Source organism: Corvus cornix, chromosome 4 (assembly GCF_000738735.6).
Source record: "Corvus cornix cornix isolate S_Up_H32 chromosome 4, ASM73873v5, whole genome shotgun sequence".
NCBI classification, from domain to species: domain Eukaryota; kingdom Metazoa; phylum Chordata; class Aves; order Passeriformes; family Corvidae; genus Corvus; species Corvus cornix.
This window is the reverse complement of record NC_046334.1, coordinates 43,128,189-43,149,773: the sequence shown is the minus strand read 5'-3', so window position 1 is coordinate 43,149,773 and position 21,585 is coordinate 43,128,189. Positions and strand designations below refer to the sequence as shown.

Sequence of the window (21,585 nt, the reverse complement as noted above, 5' to 3'; positions counted from 1 at the left end):
CCAGCCCCGGCCCCTCCCCGCCGAGGCGCCCCGGGGCCGCCCCGCCCGCCCCGCCCGCCCCGCCCGCCCCGCCGCCGCCGCGCCCGGGCCGCTCCCGCCATGCGGCTGTGGGTGCTCCTCAGCCTGCTGCTGCTGCAGGAAGCGCTGCCACACGGTGAGCCGCCGCCCCGACGGGTCCCCCCCTTTGCGAGGCGCTGCGGGCTTCCCTTTCCCAGTCGTACCCGGCGGCCCGACAGTCCCCGGGACAGGAGCGGGAGCCATCACGGGAGGGGGCGGCGGCGGGGCTCCCGTCCCGCTGGGCAGAGGCGGAGGGAAGGCGGGTTGCTCGCATCGTGTGCGGCCAGCAAGTCGCCGAAGCCTTCCGGCGAAAATGTGGGTTCGGGTTTAGGGGAGAGGCGTTCGCGGCAGCCCCGGCTGCTCCTGCCCGCGCTCTTTGGGGTAAAACGTTTTGAGTCCGCGTCCAATCCCGTGTGGCGCCTGAGGAGGGACAGAGCTGGACGTGGGACAGTGCAGGACGTGGTGCCCGGATTTAGAAAACAACCAAAAAACTTGTTGGTTTTGTGCATCGTTGTTCGATTGATTCGAGCTTGACTCCTAACTCCGCTTCAGGCTGTGAGAAGGTCTTGGTGGGGAAAGGCAAGTTTTTGGGAAGGGACATTCATAACTAGCTCTTGACTCATGTAGACTTCAACTAGGCAAAAGAGAGGCTCTTTCCCTCTAGAAAAATGTGAATGAACTTATTAATACTTATTCAGTATAAACGATAAAAAAATAATTCCATTGTTTTTCACCATGGAAGGGCTTGGGGATCAAGGCCTGTGTAGCCCGTGGGAGGGTTTGTAGAGAAATGGGAGGCAGGCTCTTAGGTGAGTGGTGAAGGCAGCGAAGCATTTACCACAAGTACTTCAGGAGGTCATAAGGAAAACATTCTCGTAAGAACATAAAAAATCCTCTACTCTGAGAGCTGTTAAGCATAAAAAGAATTTGTCAGAGGAGGCTGTAGAGTCTCCAGCCTTTGAGAAAGTCAAAGCTCAACTGGACAAGGCTCAGAGCAGCTGAACAGAGATGGGAAGGGACTCCAGAAGCCTGGTTTTTCTCATAACTACATGCAGAGGAATTGCACTGTGGATCAGAGTGGTGTGGGAGAGGATTTCTGCTGAAAGATCTGGTCTGTGGGTATACCGCATCAAGAAAAGTGTTTTCCATTTGAGAAGTAGACAATAAAAGTACAGAGTAAGAAATGAGTTGTAACTTGGGCAAAAGATTTCCCAAGTCTATTTTTTTTGTCAGTTTGTCATGCTTATACTGAGGTTTGACTGGGTGCTTCCCTCTCTGCCATCCAGAAGCTTGGCAATGGGAGAAAGTTATCTGGCATATTTAATAAGAGTTTCTTGTCTAAAGCTAAATGTAGAAGTCCTAATATAGGTATTGTAATTTCAAAATAGTATTCCTAATTTATCTTATATTAATTTATGAACTAATGAAATATGCCCCTCCAGATTGGCAGTGTGTTTGGATGATTGCCTTTTTGTTCGAAGTTCCACAAATGTTGTGTCCTGCTTGTTCTGTTACATTACTTGTAATCACAAAGACTCTTTCCTCACACAGTAATCCCACTGGTTAATTATACTTTATGGTAACCTCACAATTAATTAATTAATTAATTAATTTTTAAAAATTTAATTTATGGTAACCTTGCAATTTATTTTCTTCTCAAGGAAGAATTTATCAGTATTAATTGAGAGTTTTTTCAGTCTCTGATGATGCCAAGATGTAACATGGGGCCTGCCTTGTGGGATGGGTATGTCTGGTGAACAGTGAACCTGATTCCTTTGTACTTGTGGGAGACCTTGCTCCCACTCTGCTTCTCAGATTCTCCAGGCTGACACTTGAAGATCAGGGGCCTAGTCGAGTTATAACCTGTGCAGCTGTGAGACCAGTGGAATGTGCTTGTGTTTGTAGGTGATGTCTCAAATAAAAAATGAATGCTCTTTAGGATTGTATAACTAACACCCATTTTGAAATTGTTTTGTGTGTGACATTTGTGAGAACAAGGGGCAGACAAACATTAAAGGATGAGACACATACTGTGAACCAGGAGCAGAAGTGCTGCATGATGTGTTTCTGTGGCAGGGAGGCATAGTCTCCTGCTTTGGCATGATGAGTTAGCAGGGACCCTGACTGTACTGGTGCAGCTGAAATAAGTACAGTGCCTCTTAGAACTGACATTAGGAGCTGATCAGAGGTAGAAATGAGGCATTTTCTCAATGAATATTTTTCTAAGTCTTAATTTTATTATATATTTAATAAGGAGTGCTGTTGTGCTCAAGCAGTGCAACATTAAACAGTGCAACGTTATTACAACAGTGAGGGCTCTGTGCATTCCTCTAGTGAGACGGTAAAATATCCCGAATGTGGCATATTCATGTGCTTGCATAAATGGGCTAGCTGACTTTGTTCCCTTTCTTGGGAAAGTCTTGCAAATTGGATAAGGAAATGGAGGACTCTTAGTGATGGTTTCTGTGTTCCTGGAAGGATTTGATTGTGTGTCCTCTTTACCTTAGGTGATACTGTAGCAGTTAATTTAGTTATCTGGCATAGAAAGACTTAATTCAGCTATGACATAAGATAGGATTGTGGGGCGCAGAAGTGGTGGTGTCAGTAGATATCTGTGCAGATTTATTAAGGGAATGTTGGGAAGGAGCATGGCCACGGCTTGCTTGGAAACTCACCTCTCTGGGAGGTGCAACAGAGGCAGAACCAGGTTTTCTGTGTAGGAAGATAAAATCTCCTCTGATGGTGCTTCCTGAAATGCCCCTGCTGTCACCTGGAGGGAAAGACAAGGTCAGGCAGACAAGGGTCTCAGGGAGCAGCTGGGAATGTGGTATAGGAGGAAAGTGTTCAGACTGACTGAACTGCAGAAACATGGAACAGAGGGAGCTTGTGTGGAGAGAAAAAGCTTCGTCTTGAGAAAATCAAAACCAGGCTTCTGGCACTTAAAATTGAAAAGCTTTCATAGAGGAGTCTTTAACAGTTTCTTAAAGGCAGAATGTCAGGTGTGGCAGAGCACACAGTATGGGATGAAGCATTTCATAGGGGTGAGGTTGCAGGATCCATGTGCCTTTGAAATAGTGTCAGGATCAACGTTGGCAGAAAGTAGTGGAAATGTCAAAGAGTAGTTTGAACAAATTCAGTAGGGTTCAATGGGGGAAAAAAAAATGAAAAAGGATGGCTGAACCAAAGCTTTTGTGCTGCTACAGACTATTCTGGAAAGTTCAACAAGGAGCTGGAGTGGCCAGTTTGATGGGAATGCTTATTTAAAAGGCTTTTCAGGCTCATTGGTGGATGTGATGGGCACAGTAGTGTGATGGAATTTCACTAAGATGGAATAGCTTACCCAAGGGAGAAGTGGCAGTACATGTTGAAGAAAACTTTAGTGTTAAACCTGTTTCCTGGTGGGTTTTGATGGTAGAAGTCATCTGGACTGAAATACCAGCCCTGTGGAGAAGGGTAACTGACCACCCAATGTGTAATGACTGGTCTGCTAAGGATAATCAGAGGGGCAGCAAGGACTGGATAGAAAAGCAAAAGGAAGAATAACTTCCCCTCACATGGGCTGGGTCGCACACATCGGGGTGTGGTGCAGAATGCAATTGTTTAGATGCCACAGATAATGATTTAGAGCTGCTACTCAGAGAGCCCCTGAGAAGAGCAGCAATTCTTGACTTGATCTGGAGCAGTACTCAGGTAATTGGATTCAGATGTTGCTGTGGAACAGCCAGACTGTAGTTTTAATATTCTTGCAGGAATAATAAAAGACAAAGAAACCACTGATGTATTTAATTTTGGGAGGGGGAATTACATAAGAGGAGGAGGCACCTTAACTCACATATGGGTTAAATATAAAAACCAGAATAAAGCAGACAAAAAGAGTTTGAGAAACAGCTTTAAAAAGGATAAAACCAGCCATAAATCCTTTTTCTTCTTCAGATGTACTGTGGTGGGGCAGGGAGACATGGCTGCAGAGTTTTATGGCTGTTAGGAATGAGGGATAAGAAAGAGCATCTATAGAAAGTAAAATCTAAAAATTTATCTGTGTGCACCCATGTTCACTATGGAGGTGCTTAGAGACATTTTAATGGAAAATGGTGACATAAGCATAGAAGAAACTTAGAGTGCAATATCCTACAAAGCACTACAACAGCAGACTCTGAGACAGAATTCTTCTCTATGGGGAGAATCATTAGAGGACATCTCATTAATATGCCAAAGGAATCGGTGTTAGAGAAAATCAGCAACAGAAACTGTTTAAGTACCATGATTTTATGGTATACACCTGAGGTGTAAGAGAAATTTGAACCTGAAATTGGTGAAGCCTTAACCCAAGTGCATAGCTTGTCATAACTTAGCATCTTTTTCCAGAGAAGGGCAGTGAAGCTGGTGAAGGGTCTCGAGGGTAAGTCTTATGAGGAGCAGCTGAGAGAGCTGGGGTTGCTTAGCCTGCAGAAGAGGAGGCTCAGTGGTGACTTTACCACTCTCTACAACTGCCTGAAAGGAGGTGGTAGCAAGGTGGGGCTTGGCCTCTTCTTCCAGGTAACCAGTGACAGGATGAGAGGACAGAGCCTCAGGCTGGGCCAAGGGAGGTTCAGGTTGGACATTAGGAGGAATTTCTTCACAGTAGATGTGATCAAACATTGGAATGAACTGCCAAGGGAGGTGGTGGAATCACCGTCCCTGGAGGTGTTTAAGTAAAGACTGGATGGCACTTAGTGCTGTGGTATAATTGACACGGTGGTTTTTGGTCAAAGGTTGGACTTGATGATCTCAGAGGTCTTTTCCAACTGAATTGATTCTGCGATATCACTGCATACCACTGTATCATATGATATAATTATACCTTTCCAGGGAAGTGGAAATATCCCAGTATTTTACGATATTTGAGGGAGGTAGAGGTACAAAACCAGATATCTGTATTCTGTAAACTGAACTCATGAATAAACAGGCATGAATTGCAGAAAAGTCAGTGTGGTTTTGGCATGACTGCCTTTTTTTTTTTTTCCCTTGAGAAGTGTTTTCTGTTTTTCATATCTGCTGAGGTTCTCTGAGGACTTTTTCTGAGAGTTTGGCCATGGATGAATTGGTTGATGTATTTGGATTCCCAAAGGCTTTTAATAAACCTGTTGTAAAAGATTCCTTGGGAACCAAGGTGCTGTGAGACAAGGGAAGACCTCTCACGAAACAATAACTAATAGGAAATAAAGAGTAGGAGTTAGTCTTTTTGCAGTATGGATAGAATTGCTTTTATCCAGTTAAATTTAACTGGGATCTTGTAAGGCACATGCTTTTCAGCATGTTTAAGTATCTGTTCAAAGAAAACTTGTCAGTAAAGAGTTGTAGAATGATCTCTCAATTTTGAAAGACTGGGCAGGGAAAATAGGACTTCAGATTTTGTGCTGGTAGATGCTAAGTAACACAAATTGTTCTCCCTACATATATACCTTGATGAGTTTCTACTTGGGAATTATTAACCAATAGTTCCTACTTAGGAAAGTGATCTTGGAATTACACTTGATTATTTTAAAGAAAGTCACCTCCTAATAGTGCTGTCTTGAAAAGTAATGAGCTGTTCTAGACAGGAAAGAAGACACTATTAATATGTAGAACTGGATTTGAGCATACCTTGAACCTGGTGTACAGTCTGCTTTTGTGTTCTTGTCAAATGTGGTGTAGCGGAACTGTTGTAAGATGCAAATTCTTTACAGGAACAATTATACAGAGTAGGACTTGTCAGTCTGGAAAGAATGAGTCAGAACCACTCAAGTTTTGTAAAAGTGTATGTGCTGGAGAGAATGTTGTTGGTGAAACATGGATATTTATTCATTTAATACAGAAACTATAAGGCCTCTAGTATTTATGTGTAATTTGTGTAATTTTGAAAACTGACCACACAAATTAATGAAGGAAAACACCCAAGGACAATATAATAAAAAAATACAAAAAAGCATCCCAAAAAACAGCCAAGCACAATGAAATGATGACAACTGTGGTTCACAGACTCCTTGAGCTAAAGGTTCTTGGAAGCTTAGGTGAGTAGTATCAAAGGAGCAGAGTTGGTTACCCTGTTCCCTGATTGGCATCTGACACTAGGTGGTGTAAGTGCAAATAATTTTGGCCTGACCCACTGTAGCCTTTCTAATGAAATGCAAGGAAAAAATGCTACAACTTCCTGATTTTTAAATTCGTGCTCACTAGGCACCATGCCTTTTAAAAAAAAATGTGTTGTACATCAGCCTGGACTTGGAGAAGTCAAAGCTGACGCAGTGCAAGGTATCCTGCTGGGGTTTGAGGAGTGTCCCAGGAGCCATCAGTGGCAAGAATCTGGAAGTCCTGCTGTTCATACTGGCAGCCAGTACCAGTTTTAATTCGTGCTGAGTATACAGCAGGGGTGTTTTTCATTCCAGAGGGAGCTTGTTGATTGATTTGTACAATGAAATACCTCAGTGTTTCCATGTGGAAAACAAGAATTAGCTGTCGGGCACAGCTAGTGGAGTTTCTGGTGTCTAGCAAAAGTAGTTTTAGGCTTGTCTCACCAAAGAATTGTGCTTCCTGATGTCAGTTAAAGTTGGAATTTTTAAATTGCTTAAAAATTTCTTCTAGTATTTGAGACACCTCACTTTTTCTTTCTGTTTTCTTTGTTTGTAAAGGCAACTGTGCTTCCCTGTTGTCTCTAGGAGATAATGAAATTTCTGTTTGTCTCTGAATAAGATTTTGTCTTCATCTGGACTGTCAAAATAAATGGCTCTTATGGAGAAGTGATGACTTAAACAAGTCAACTTCAAGTGACTTAAGTGTCATTTGCATTCTAGTAATTACTGTAAATGAAGAAAACTGCATCACCATCAGTATTTTATAAATTGTAGTGAAGTTCTACATTTGTCAGTTCTTCATGTGTCCCTTATGGTGGCATGGTGTTTGAAGAGGTTATGCAGAACTGATGAGCGCGTGCAATGAATTTAGAGAGCTTGTGTGGCATTGAGTACTGCATGGCAGTGCCAGGAGGTACAAATGACAAAAGTGGCTGGAGATAGAAGTGCTGTATTTCTTTCCCTTACCATCTGTAAAGTTTTCATACCTTGCATATTTCTCTGTTTATATAAGTATAGATTTTCCACATGTTGTTGAAAGCTATTTTTTTTTTTCCTTTTTCCCCAGGAAAATGGGTCATGACAGACTTCAAAAACTTAGGGAAATTAACTCTTACTAAGTTTTATGCATCTTTTCTAGGAAGAACAAAACTTCAGTTACTCTCTGGGGTAATAGGGAAGATTTTTTTTTCCAAAAAGACTATATAAACATTGCCTTGTTTTCTTTATTTTACTAGTTATTGGACAGCCTGCGAAGAGTAAGCGTCCAAAAGAACCTGGGGAAAATAAAATTAAGCCTGTTAACAAGAAACTAAAACCCAAGACTCCCAAAACGAAGGAGAGAGAATCTGCGGACTCCTCTTTGAAGTCCCAGTCCATACTGACACAGGTGATGGATAAAGGTCATGTCCAGAAACTAGCTGCCACTTTAAGCCTGACTGCAGGACAAAGCATAGAACTGCGATGTAAGGGGAGTAATGTTACTTGGAACTACCCTTCATATTTAGACACCTTTAAAGACTCCAGACTCAGGTAAGCTATTTTTCATTTTTTGCAGGAAAAATCCAGAACTTTTTTCCCCCTACTGCTTTCAGCACCACTGGTGTTTGTTTATTTATATTTTTACAATCAAGATGCTCTATCTAATAGTTTTTAGTGTCAGCAAAAAGGATGAGCAACTTTTAGTCATCACCAGTTACAGCCTTGTGATTTGCGCTGTGAGATAGTCTTAAAGTATGTGAACTGTATTTCCTTCAGATGAATCTAAAATACAGATGATGTTCACCATTGTGCTCTAACCACAAACAGGGAGCACCTTAGGGTTGGTCCAAAGTAAAACACTCAAAATCTGTGAGTCCCTGTTGCTCTACAGGGACCTGCTCCTGTTAGGCTGTACTGGTTGCTAATGTGGCTACCACATGAGGTAGTAAGGTTAATTTCCTGAAGAGACTCAAACCCACATCTCTTAACTAGCAAAAAATACACCAGCCTCCATGCTAAGGAGCAAGTGAGAGTAGTGGTTCAGAGTTGCCTTTGTGTGCAAAAGGGAGTTGCAGGGCTTGTGTTGTGTCAGAGTTTAATGCTGAAGATTGTCACTTTAAATCAAGAAAAGCTTTTTCTTTTATCTAGAGGAGACATGTTAATGAAAACCATATAAAGATATGTTAGAGCAGGAAGAGGAGAGCTCCCTCCTTTTTTTTTGCCCCACCATCTGAGTGTCCTGTTGCTCTGAACATCTTTTCTGAGACTCCATACACTGTTTTCCCTCCTGGTTTTTCAGGATAGTACACATAGCTAAATGTAGATTAAATGTAATAATTTGGTCCTGTATTAGAAAGAAGAGGGGTATATAAGAAGCTTAAGGATGTCTTCCACAGGCATTTTGCCCTGAGTAGTGTTTGTTTTCACTGGCTGTTTTATGGAGACAGTGAAGCACTGTGAGTGATACCTGAAGAAATAATTGTATGGAGCTTTTCTTGGATTATTAGGTGAGAAGGGCACAGAGATAAGTCAAGATATCAGCTTCTCTTTTCCTTCTGTTCCTAAGTACAAGTGTGTATGCTCTCTAACTAACTCAGATTATGTAAATCTCTGATCTATTTCACTTACAGGTGTGATGTTACCTTAAAATCACTCCCAGTTAATTAATATTTCAGATACTCCACTTCTCTTTCCCAAGAGGAATGTTGATGAATGGCAGTTACACGCTGTGATCTCTAGCACATCCTCCTGTAGTTCATGAGCCAGTTCTCTGTGCAATTATATGCTTGTCCCTTGTTGGCTGAGGAGCTCAAGAACTCTGAGTGCAAGGCTTCTGCCACAGTAAGTTACGGCAGCAAGCCGGTTCCTGCTGTGGGCTTATCAAAAGAGTATCTCTCAAAAGATCCTGTGGCCGATTTAAACTGCTACTGCTTACTCTTTTGTAGGGAATACTGTTCTATCCAGGTTTCTTTCAGTAGGTGGCGTTTATTAGCTGCCGTACAGACCTGGCGGCCCAGCAAGCCAGAGCCGGATGTGCAAATCAACAGGGAGTGTGTGCATACATGGTGGTGGTTGTCGTTCTCAAGTCTGTCTTAATTTTGTGCACTTGCAAATAGGTTGCTGACATGGTTTGGTCCTGTAGACCTCCACGCCATGTTATCTGAGTATCAGCATCTGGCATTGAAGAAGGCAGGCCAAGTATTCAGAGTTTTTGGAGAGAAATCTGAATGCTTCTTAATTGGTTATTTCGCTGTCTATTCCTCTCATGCAAAATTAAAGTATTCTCTGTTGATGCATATGGAACAAAATACAAGAAAATGAGATAGTTTGGGAAAACAAAAAAAATACATGTGTCATCATTGTGTAGTTTTCTGTTTTCCAGTTTGAAGGAGTTTGGGATCTTGTTGCCTCAGCAATTTACATTTCGGTTCTCAGTCAAGTTAACAGTAGTAATTTAACCATACAACAAAGGCTAGTAACGCCACACAAAACAAAACATTTTGACTGGGTGGATATAACTTGCCTAAGTATATCTTTTCCTTTAGAAGTATGTAAGGCATATACTTAAGGATCTGTATTGAAATATAATAGTCATGACTTTTGAAATAAGTTATTGAAGCAGTAAGGCTGTGTTTGACTAAATCAACAGTTTTGAATGCAAGCAGGAGATCCTAAAATTAACTAGAGAAATTGAAAACCTAGATTAGAAGCAGATTTCAGAGTCACAGAATAGTAATAATTTATGGAGACATTGACACAGAATCCTGTGCAGTTACATTTTCATCACATTTTTAGGATGGCTTTGGTAATTATCTCAAGGTCTTTGCTGTAGTGCTAATAGGTGCGTATGAATTAAAGTCTGCTCTATAGAATGTGAAATTTGAAATTTGTGTTCTGTGGTTTTAGAAAGCTTTGATGGAGTTTAACTGGAAGTACCATAAAGGTATCATCTACTTAGCTCAGTTGGCAGTGTTCGTAAGTGAACTGGCACCAGAAAAGGTTAGCAAAGGTATGGTCTTTCAAGAGGAGCTTAGATCTTCCTTGTGGCACATGCAAGACCACGCACCAAGCATCAACTGCAATAGGCAATTTAAAAAATTTTATTAATATATTACCTTCATTATTTTAAAACAAAATGATGAATATAGGGCAGAGGGGGAAATTCTTAGCAATAATAACCTATAGCAGAAATTGTTTAATCATCTAGATATATGGCCAGTATCTTCTAACGTTTTTTGGGTACTTAAAGACCGAGAATAAGGTAATCCCTTCATTACCAGTTAGTAAGGTGTGGGGCAAAACCCAAGCTAATTAACTGGGCTGGGCTTTTTTACCTTCGATTTCCATGCGGGTCTTGCTGGAGTTGGGGCATGGGTGCAAACCAGAATTGATGGCAGCAGCAGGGGGAAGTGATGGGGCCATGAGGAGGTAATGGAAAATGAAGAAGGAGTGGGTTGGTGTGCCAGAGGAAAAGTGAAGAGGAGGAGGGACAATGGTGACAAAACTGACAATGGTCCAGTTGCTGGAGACTAATGACTACAATTCTTCTGTTCATTTTAATGTCCTTATAGAAACAGATGCTCAGGCATCCAATTCCTAGTTTTCCATTAAATAATAGAAGGGATTTGCAAATTCAACTACTGTGGCATTTTGGTTTGCAACTAGTTAAATTTAGCATCAATGTAATGTATTTTCTATGGGTGGTTGCAAGAAGAAGTAGGGATAAAAGCTAGATGTTTGGCCTCCATGCTATGCTTACCACATTTTTAACTCACTCAGATGGTAAGGTGAATACAGCAACCTGGGGGACAATATGCCTTTCCAAAAGAGGAAGATTTTAATTAGAAAAGCCATTTCTCTAGTATTAGTGGCTATGCTTTCATTGAATTTGTCCTTGTAGCCATACTTTACAACCTGGTAAATAAAATATTTTGCTTGCTGTACTAGAGAGTCTCAGTTTTTAATAGGTCTGGAGCTGTTACAGATGCTAAAATTATCATATCTGAGGGAGGGAGAGATGCCGAGTGAAAGGAGGAGGAGGACTCTTTGGCTGCTTCCTGCTGAGATGGAGCAGAAATTCTGCCTTTCCGCTGTTCTAACTGGAGTATGTAACAGTACACACTGAAATAATTTACTTAGCTTTAGAGACTCTAGCATGCCATACAACTCTGGGAGAAAGCTCGAATCATGCAAACGTGCTCCCAGCTCAAGGACACACACAGGCTTGCTTCAGAACTAGCCTGTTATCTGTAATGCTCAGTTTCTTTGTTCAGCACATAAGTACTTCTTGTCTGAAAACTTTGTGTGCTGGCTGAACTAGCCAAAAACATTGATGGCTTTAAGAGTCAGAGGTTGCTCTTGCACCCCCAGTACGGAAGGGCTGGAATGCTGTTTTGTAAGACTGCGAATAACAAATTAATGACTGGAGGCTCACCCAGAAACTGGATCTACAACATATGAGAGGGATGAAAATAAAAATAAGGGCAGGCACATTTTCCCTTTACTAAAGCTTTATAGCAGAAAGCTGCTCTAGATGAAGGCAGTGTGACTTCACACAGTTTCTGTGCTGCTTGATTGGAGCATGGGTCTCTCCCCTGCTGAAGACCAGCTGCATTTAACTTTGTCTGATAAGAGAGCTCACATGAAATGGAGCTGCTCTAATGGAAGGAGCTGGGGCAAACAGCTGGACATACATCACATGTACATTCTTGTGAGCAGAGGGTGTCTGGACAGGAGCACTCTCACAAAAATTGAGGAAACTGGATGTTTTAGGAGGCAAAATTAGACTGAAATTAGACTGCTTTCACTGAATGCAGACTCCCACAGGCTTAGTGGGACATCTGTTGTGCTCATGTGTATAACTGAATTTAATTTTGCTGCTTGTGCTTTGAAGTCTGAAAGCTAAGGATTTTTTTGTTGTGTAAAACAGTGAGATGTTATGTTCCTGTCCTAGTGAGCGTATATTTGAGATAAGCTCTCTTTTGTTGGTATGAATGCAGCTGCTGGAGAAGAGTTTGGTAAATGCTCTTTGAGTGATGCTATGTATACTGTCTTTATATATATATGTATATATATATATATATATATGTATTTTAGCTTCTAAATGTGGCGCAGTGTTCTGGCAAAAATCTTCTGAACTGTAAGTATCTACAGTTTAATAAGATAAATGTATGGAATAAGATTTTGGGCTACTTTTCTAGTTTCTTTAAACAGTCTGGTAATGTTGGTGTATACAACATTTTTACTTTGTGACATCTACAACACAGGAAAATTTTGGCTTCTGTGTCAGACTTCCCAGGATTTAAAATATTAATGAAATAATAAATTATCCTGGAAATATTGGTCAGCTGTTGGATTTACCATTTATAATTTACTATATGGCCTGTTTTGTCTGCTTAATATGGTCATATCTCAAGTTTCAACACTTCCACTCTCAGTTGCCAGGTTTTGTTAGTGCATGTTTGTGGATGACTACCTTGCTAGGTTATTTCCATTGATTACTGGATAGCTTGTTCTCAGTTAAGAAGAACACACTGTACAATAATTAATTAACTCTGACCTTATTTTTCTATCTATTAGAATTTCAAGCTATAGCTCAGTGTCTGCATTAGTGATTGGAGGCAAAAGTGTTCTGGCATAATGGTTTCTCTGTATTGTTGACATTTAGTACTTGGTCCTTGGAAAACATTTTATTCTGAGGTAGTCATATAGCCTGTGAAATGTGAACTGTGAAACTAAATAGTAATAATACAGACAAGGACATGTTTTGGATTTATCTTTTCTTCCTGTTGTTCTCTTGCACAAATAGGAATCGCTCAAAGATTATCCAGAAACTGAAGATAATTTATAATGTAAGGTAGTGTATTTATTAAAAATGGAAAGGCTACTGCACCATAATTACATTATTCTAAAAAGTGGAATCAGGCAAGGTTGTGTAGGACAAGTGCATTAGTGGATAGGAAACATGATTTGCCTGTTTATTGAGGCAGGCCTCAAAACTGCCCTGTGGTGGATCCATGTACTAGCGGTGTCTGAGGGCTTAAATGGAAAAGGTCCTTCTCAGTTATCTCTGTTTGAGGTGTGTATTTGGTGTGCTTTTATCTCTAAGCTGCTGGTCTGACTGAAGGCTGAATGTTGGGTTACGTGAATTGCTGCTTGTGATGGCTGGTAGTTGTGCAGACTGCTAGCAGAACACCTGGGGAGTCAGAACTTTTGGGAAGCACATGTAGCTGAAGTGGCAGCCTTGGTTTACACAGTTATTCTGCCTGCAATGGAGAGTTAAGGAAAACAGAGCATTTAGAGAACACAGCACACACAGGCATGTTTATAGTACTGCTGTTACTCAGTGATGAGGTGTTTTAGAGGATAAAAATTTCTTCAAAGTTGCTAATCCCAAAAAGAAGTGATTCAGTTGGGTATCTGCCTCACAGAATAACTGCCACATTAATAAGAATTAGGAGGATAATAAATATTCAAAAAACCCACAGTTGAATGAGTATGAGAGCTGTTCATATTTCATGCAAGCTGTGTATTTGTCCAAATCCCATTTAAAACAGTAACAAGAAATTTATTATCAAATGCCTAAACTTGGATAAATCATTCCTGACTTGGTTAGAAAAGAAACTACCTTGTAACTCAATGTCTCTCAAAGGAAAGAGGGAACCCTTCATGACCTTGATGCACAATCATGAAAGGCAGTGGTTGAAAAGAACGTTTTTAAGGGTCAGAGCAGCAGCAGAGTACATCACTACTGGCACATGGCTGTGCTGACAGGGTTCCCTGAGAATTGGTACTCTCAGGCCATTGCTTTTGCAATCCATCAAAAGTCAACCCAGCAGACTGCCAACCACAACACCATCTGTCTGCCAGAAAGAGCCAGGAAAGTAAACCTTAAAATATATAGAAAAAAGAAAAAGATGATACTAGCTGCTGTGTTTCATAAGATAGGACCTTTACCCCTTAGAAAAATTGTCAGTATCTATGTATACGTCTACATGTTTATAAATATTTGCACATTTACAAATGTCAATCCACTGAGAGAGGTGCCTGGGAAATTCAGGAGAAGAAAAGAAAAAAAAAGCAAATGAAGTCTGAAATAATCACACAGGCTGAATTTTGTGTAGTTACATGATGGCAGTGCCACTACACCTCCAGCTGTTCTCAGGGTCATGCTCTAAAATAGCCGAGGGATGAGGAGGAAACTCCAGTGAGGTGACTTAGAGCAGAGGCGTAGGTGATGCAAAATGATTTAACTTGCAGGACAAATCCAAGCTGAGATGGCAGCTCTTTCCAAGTGGAAACTTTGACCAGTATGTTAAAGATTGGTAAAGCATTCACACTGAAAGCAGGCACAAATTATTAAACAAACTTTCTGTAGAGTATCTGCTACTAACTACTTGTGAATTATCTTTGTTAGATACTATCAAAGCATTGCTACAGTATTTAAAAAGGACTGAGATGCATGTGGGTTGCCTTGTATAATGAAGGAAAGGGCTGTGCATGGACAAACTGGGACAAAACATAGATGAACATATTGCCTAGAACGGTTGCAGCCCATTTTCAAAACGGAGACTTGAAGGAATCCAAAAATGAACTGTACAAGACAAAAGCTTGCAAGCTCTCATATGTAGTTAAAATCAGTAAAACTACTCACGTAAACAGTCTCTGCTGGAGCAAAAGGGGAATTTACAACAGAGGTCTGAAAGTGAAAAGTGGGTCAGTTTTACAGAGAAGGAATAAAAAAACCAGAAGTGGAAATGAGCTGACAGAAATGAACAAGGAAATACATCTGTTTTTATTTTTCCACAGCATACAGCAGCTTGACAGGTATAGTCAGCTGATCCTCGCAAACTCCACGGCAGCAGACACAGGTGAATACAGCTGCTGGCTTCAGCTGTGCAATGGTAACAAATGCAGGAAGGATGAGACCAAAACAGGGTCAACGTACATCTTTTTCACAGGTAATTCACTGACTGGGGGATTATTAATGGTGAGACAGGAAGAAAGCTACATGTGGTTTCACTGTTGAGATTTTACTCCCACAGTTTTCATCTATTTTTAGTGGATGTTAAGGAAGACAGTGCTGGTGGGCAGAAAATTACTTGCTTTGTGTGATTTTTTGAGTCCATTTTCCCTATAGATTATGTGAAATGTGTACCCAGAGTAACGCATAATGTAATGAAAAGCACAAACCTTAGAAAATAATAACACACTTTCTGAGGATTTTCTACGAAACAAATAAAAAATGTTTTAATTCTTGAAAACATGTGTTGATAAAGAAAATAAATCTGTGCAGAAGATTCATTTTGTCACGGCATTCAGATGGCCCCATGGACTCTCCCCCACTGCCACTTTATTCCAGTTAGGTGCACTGCCTTAAAGATCTTGACCTTGCTGACCTTGGTAAGGCCACAGTTTCTCTGAGGAGTCATTATAGCATGTTAAGAGGCAAAACACTCTTCAAGTACATGTGATGTCCCCCAGAGCCTGTGCACAGTTTGCCGCTACTTGGTACAACAGAGCTGAAATCAAATGATTCATTTTTTCTTCTGGAAACCATTCTGAATAGTAAAACAACCTTTGATGCCTCACTAGAGCTAAAGTATTCGTGGCAAGAAAATGTTTTAGTACAAAATGTTGAGATAGGATTGTTTGCACTACATTTTGGAGCTAAATTGGACCATGAGACAGAAGTGCTTAATGTTTTTAGGATACATTCCTTTAGAAAGGCTGGAATAAACTTCTCATCAAGTTATTATGTAAATGCTCATGCTAGAAAGAGGAATTTCAGATTTATATTTCCAAGAAGCATGCCAATTATGGAAATATTCCTTAACTGCAATTCTAAGGGCACTAAATGTTTCATCTATTTAGGACAGTAAATCAAACATTTTGCCTAAAAGCATAGGTATAAAAAGTCTGTAGCTTCAAAGATATCTTTTTCTAGTAGTCCTTATCTTACCAGTGGTGATGGGATCCAGATAAGTATTTGGAAGCTTACTAAAAGACATTCCAAAGATTTTCTTAAGATTAAAAAAATACTTCATTTTTAGTTTCAATTTAATGGTTTTTAATGCAAGCAATATTCTTTTTTCTTTCGTGGTGCATATTAAAAATTAAGCCAAAGCTTTTTGTTTTAAATGTTGCTCACAGCTATTTTCTCTTGTCAAATGTACTTTTCTTTCTCTTAAACCAAAATGTAAATATTTCTGTAATTATGTCAACTCTTCTGCACAGACAAAGAGGAACTTTTTGTACCTACTCCCAGTTACTTTGAGATTGTCTACCTGAACCCAGATAAACCTGCAGTCATCCCATGCCGTGTTACTACTCCTTCAGCAAAAGTGACTCTACACAGGGAATTTCCAGCAGAAGAAATTGAAATAGATGGAACTGGTATTATTTATGATGCAAAGAAGGGTTTTGTCTTCCAGCACCCTACTCCTGATCATAAAGGTATTGTCTACTGCAAAGCAGAGTCACAGGGAGCACCTCAGATTTCCATCAAATATCACCTACTGTATGTGGAAGGTAAAGTGCAGTTTTCTCTATGCTTAAACTGACTCTTCTGCTGACATTAAGAAAATAATTTTTAAAAAGTAAAGTAAGTAATGCAATCAGAGTTTGAAAATCTTGATCAAAAGTATATGTGATAAAACATTTATCAGGTTTAAATTCAAGCAAGTTTCCCAGTTTAGACGGGAAAGTTGCAGGTGTAAAACACCTGTTGCATTAAACAAACTGAGTCAAAAATTGACTCTGAATTTTATCAGTGTATTTAACTTTAGCAGCTAATTTTCTGTTTCTAAACACTATCTTTGTCTCAGTTCCCAAGGGCCCGCCCTCAACCACAATTGCCGTGTCATCCAGTAGAGCCAGACTCAGTGACAGAGTTCATGTTGTCTGCACAGTCCTGGGGGAGCCAGATGTGGATGTGAACTTCAGGTGGCAGTACCCAGGGCAAGAGGTAAGAGGTGTATGCCCTGCCTGAAATGGTTTGTTCTTCACAAAGGCAGCACTTTGAATGCTCTTGCCAGTTCAGGCATGCTGGCAGGAGAAGGCAGCATATCCCCTTTGAACTTCAGCTTCTCTTTCCCTGAGAATCTAGAAGTAGCACAGGGATGAAGCTGGAGAGCTCTACCCCTGTTAGTAAAGATTAAATTCAGCAAAGCTCACTCCTCCCTCAGATTTCCGTTCCGGTGATACTTGGCCTCTGGCAGCATTTCCAAAAAAAGCCTCAGACAAGGTCAAAGCCAACCAGCATCAAGAGGCTGTTCTAGGGCAAACCACAAGGCCCACTGATGCGTCTGCATTTGACATTCCTTCCTTCTCCACAGCTTGGGTGCATGAATCATCCCAGCACAGAACTTTTAAGCTTGCCCATATCCAGAAGCAGAGTATGCTTCTGCCCAGCCTCATCTGAAAGAATCCACAGGAAACCCAGAGTGAATCCGTGGTGTCTTTCTTGCACAAAATAAGATGTAACTGACTAGCATCATTGAGCATCCCTTTTCTTTTCCCACTAACCACCTTCACCTGTTACAGCAGAGCTCATTTCTTCATCAGCCTCATCCCTATTGCTGTTTATCCTAAGCAGACAAGGAGCAGAGGAAGGATTGCTGGAGGATGGAACCCTTCACCAGGGAAAAGGGATCTTCTATGACTGGAGAGTTGGCATTGCATCCTATTTGCCCACTCTTCTGGTGCTGGGTTGTCAAAGGACAGTATGGAGCTTGCTAGTAAGATTCTTTTATCAGCACTGGTGTCCTTGGGAGAGCAGAGAAGTAAGTAATTTAACGGCAGAGATAATTGCTTAAATGAGTGATTTGTGTTCAGTGCTTACTAGGCCTCAGGAAATGCAAGTCTACTGCAGAAGTTTGCAGTAGCCATTCAGACAGGAAGGTGTGTGTGTCCTCGGGGACAACAGTGAGAGAGCAAGTAAACACAAAAGGGATTTGAACTGCTGGTGAGAGCACTGGGAGTGTAGAACCAGCTCCTTGCTTAGATGTTAGTTTGTCCTTTCACTCCCTCTATCCCCCTCCAGCCATCCTTTTCTGGAAGGGAAGAAATGCCCCTGCTTGATCACATTAGCTTTGTTGATTGATACGGTTTTCCATTTTTTGTCTTGTGTTGTTTTTTTTGGTTTCTTTTGTTCAGCTTCCCTTGATATCTGTTTATTAGACTGTAATAACTGGCTGGACAAACCCCATTTTTGTCTTTTGTAACTAACTGTAATTACTAAGAACAATTAAAGGAATTAAATTCTAGACTCAGCTTGGCCTTCCAAAAGTGTGTATCTCCTTAGAATCCGCCCTAGTTTTTCATCTTTCCCAGGCTGCCCCCAGCCTGGTTTGCTGGCTATTATTGGCCCAGCTGCTCCCAGTGGTTTTACAGCACCTGATGCATGCTGGCATGTACACGTTTACACCTCTAGCACTGAATATAAACAGCTAAAGCATGCAGATTATCTCCCTTGTTTGCTATGGATACTAGAGCTTCAGTGCAGGGCACATGCGCAATTAGCAGAGGACACCTCTCACTGCACCCACCTACGGGGGTGAGAGAGGCTTTGGCCTGTGGCCTGAATCTGCCCTGGAAAAGGCTGATGTGCTTATCCACTGGAATAAACAATCTCAGCTCCAGCTGTGCCTGGGGATAGGGAGGGGAGAGTTGTGTTTGGGTTTCTGCCCCAAAAAAAGGATGAAGTAAATGTCAGAGTAGAAGCACAGTGTGCTTTGTTGGAGACTTTAACATTTATTGAGAATGTTCACATACTGCAAAGAAAAAAGGGGGTGGAGGGAGAAGAGACAGGACCATCAGTGTTGCTGGTCATACAGACCTTTCATGCAAGAAAAAGGACCGACATGGTTCTAAGATTCACTGGATGTTTCCATTCATGCTGCTGCTTTCAGTGCTGGGAGCTCAGTGATAGTTTTGTCCCACCCCACGCCACCCAGCAGCTGGGCTCTCCCCTACTGCTCGATTCCTGAGCAGAAGCAGCAGATTAATCCCTGCCTTGTTCCTAGGTACGCTGCATTGTGGAGACCCTTATTTCACCTCTGTAGTCACTAACCTCTCCCTCCTCTTTTGTTCCACTCAGTTGTTTTTTTTTTCTTGTTTTCCCTTGCCACTCCCTGACAATTGCATTTGCTCTTCACCTGCTGTGAATGCATACAGATCCACCCTTAATCTGATTCTGTGCAACAGGCTTCAAAGCAGAAGGCAAGTAGTTGGAGGAAAAATGGACTAGCAAGAGCCCAACCATGCAAACAGGGTCCACCTTGCACAGCCTTTACATTCACTTTCAGTAGGGTCAAGGAAGTTCCACTTGCTATATTTAAGAACTAACTTAGACTTGGATAAAGTGTGCAATAGTACTTGATTGCAGGTAGCACTTAATTTTGAGGCTTGGAACAGGAGGTAGTGCTTTGCTAAGTGGCTTAATTACTTTTAAAAGTTTAAGAATTTCTATGAAATTTACAGCCAAGAATTTTTATATATTTTTTTAAAGCTGGTACGTCATTCCCTGACTGCACTGTGACTCAACCCTAAATTCAGAAGACTGGCAGCTGCCTTTGTACTGGTCATTTTGCAAGTGTGAGATTGTAGCTTTGCTTAAGTGTCTAACTTACCCTTTTGCTACATTTAGCTTAAGCCTTGTAGCATTCATATTGGTAAATGGATAATCCATCCATTTCATGAAGCAAGGGAAGACTCTTTCCAAGCAGAAACCTTTCACAGTTTTATCCCAGTTACTGGTGTAGCAGAAGCCAGTGTGCTTAAAGCTGCTGACTAGCAGCTGATGGATTTTGGAAGAAAAGAGACTGCCTTAGTCTATCTGTGGGCCAATTTCTCTTACCCAGTATTTTGTGACTTTCTGAGGTGCCAGGCAGTGTGACCTTATAACCAGTCCATTAGGGAACTATCTTACAGAACTAAAAAGACCAAAAAAACAAACAAAAAAAAAACCCAAACCACTTTTTATTTAATAACAAAAAAACCCCCCAAAAGCGGGTTTTTTTTGATCTAAACATGGCAGGTGTATGTGTCTTTTTGGCTTTGAAGTTACATGTACATTTTGGAAAGCAGAATGTGAGGATTAACTTAGAAGTATTTGAGAATTGTTAGTTTGTATGTTTTCTAATATAGTGTTTTCTAAAACTAGAGGAAGAATTAGTTCTCAACATGTGATTTACAGCTATTTGCTGTGCTAAAAGAGAACTAAAAGTCAGCTACCTCTGACTGAAGGCATGCCACTGCTGCCTTCTTTTTGAGACATGCTGAAAGTCTGAAAATGAGCTCACACATCTATCCTGGCACCTCCCCCAGGAGACCTCACCTATTTGATGAGGTACCCAAATGCAGCCTTCGTAAGTGGCCTAAAACTGAGCTTACACACAGGCTCCAGGCAGAGCTTTGGCAAGCCCATCTCTGATCTAAAGATACACAGTGCCTGTGCTTGAAGAGCCACTGTATTATCCTTATTTGGCATAGCTTATTGGTACATCAATATTTAATGCAGGAATGTTGCTGCAACTGCCAGACACCTTCAGTTCTCTCACTTAGGGCTGACTTTTGGATACAGGCTCCTACTCTCCAACCTCTTGCTTCAGGGTGATAGGGTGGTGTCACTCAATACACTTTTCAGAATCACCTATTTTATGTGGGTGGGTTGTTTGTGTTTTGTTTTTAAACAGTCTGAGAGGCCTGTGATTATTCAAAACTTCTGGAGACTGATAAACAGAGGAATTGGACATACTACAAGAATCTCAAAGAGTGTTCTTCTTGTTGAGGATTTTGAAGACATAGATGTGGGAAACTATGTTTGTATAGCTCAGAACCTACAAGGAGAAACAACAGTAGCTACCAAAGTTGAACTGAAGTGATAGGCAAGACTTCTGGACATGGACTGACCTGTATGTTATCTGACATTATAGCCATTAATTTTCTTTATTGATGTTTAAATGAAGCTTCTGTCTCACTGTTTCTTTTATATGTCAGTGCATGCCATGTTGACCAGCTCGACAGGTCACAACAAAGTTCCCTATGTCCAGCAGTAGTGAGTTGTGAGTTAATGAAACTACTATGAAGCATTAAAGTTTGAGTCTCAACATGCATAGGGTGTGTGCATATTTAGAAACAGGTGCTCTTTGGGCTTTCCTTTGCATGTGGTCTCTTCCCTCAGACTCTTGCATGAGGTCAACCCGCTGTGTGGAACGTGCAATTTTAACATTACCAGTACTGTACATGTTTAAAACAACAACAAAAAAGCAAACTAAAAAAGCCTTGTTACAAAGTTAGCCAATAGCAGTTGTTTATTTTGCAAGAATAATTAAATTTCTGAACATTATGAAAATATAAATGTGTGTGTGCTCATTTTCATATATGTGTAAAGACATAAACACAAATAAAATTTTCTCTCCTGGTGAAGATTTATCCTCTAGCATCTTCATATATATTT

General features: G+C 40.9%; 1 protein-coding gene across 2 annotated transcripts; it reads left to right on the top strand.

Moving 5' to 3' along the window:
• The first annotated feature begins 64 nt into the window (after window positions 1–64).
• Window positions 65–21,486, top strand: PDGFRL (platelet derived growth factor receptor like). Of its 2 annotated transcripts, none has more exons than XM_039551419.1 (6): window positions 65–154; window positions 7,382–7,676; window positions 14,934–15,085; window positions 16,362–16,655; window positions 16,952–17,091; window positions 20,822–21,486. In XM_039551419.1, exons 1-6 carry the CDS (start codon window positions 100–102, stop codon window positions 21,008–21,010), a joined length of 1,125 nt encoding a protein of 374 aa, XP_039407353.1. In that variant the 5' UTR covers window positions 65–99; the 3' UTR covers window positions 21,011–21,486. The 2 variants fall into 2 exon arrangements, with proteins under 2 accessions (XP_039407353.1, XP_039407354.1); XM_039551420.1 differs by lacking the exon at window positions 20,822–21,486 and adding an exon at window positions 17,722–18,391.
• The last annotated feature ends 99 nt before the right edge of the window (window positions 21,487–21,585 follow it).

What these genes read in the sequence shown, in the direction of transcription:
- PDGFRL (XM_039551419.1), top strand. Translation starts at nt 100, where the DNA reads ATGCGGCTGTGGGTGCTCCTCAGCCTGCTGCTGCTGCAGGAAGCGCTG. An exon ending in TTTAAAGACTCCAGACTCAG is followed by an intron (nt 7,677 to 14,933) that starts GTAAGCTATTTT and finishes ATTTTTCCACAG; the next exon opens with CATACAGCAGCTTGACAGGT. An exon ending in GGCAGTACCCAGGGCAAGAG is followed by an intron (nt 17,092 to 20,821) that starts GTAAGAGGTGTA and finishes GTTTTTAAACAG; the next exon opens with TCTGAGAGGCCTGTGATTAT.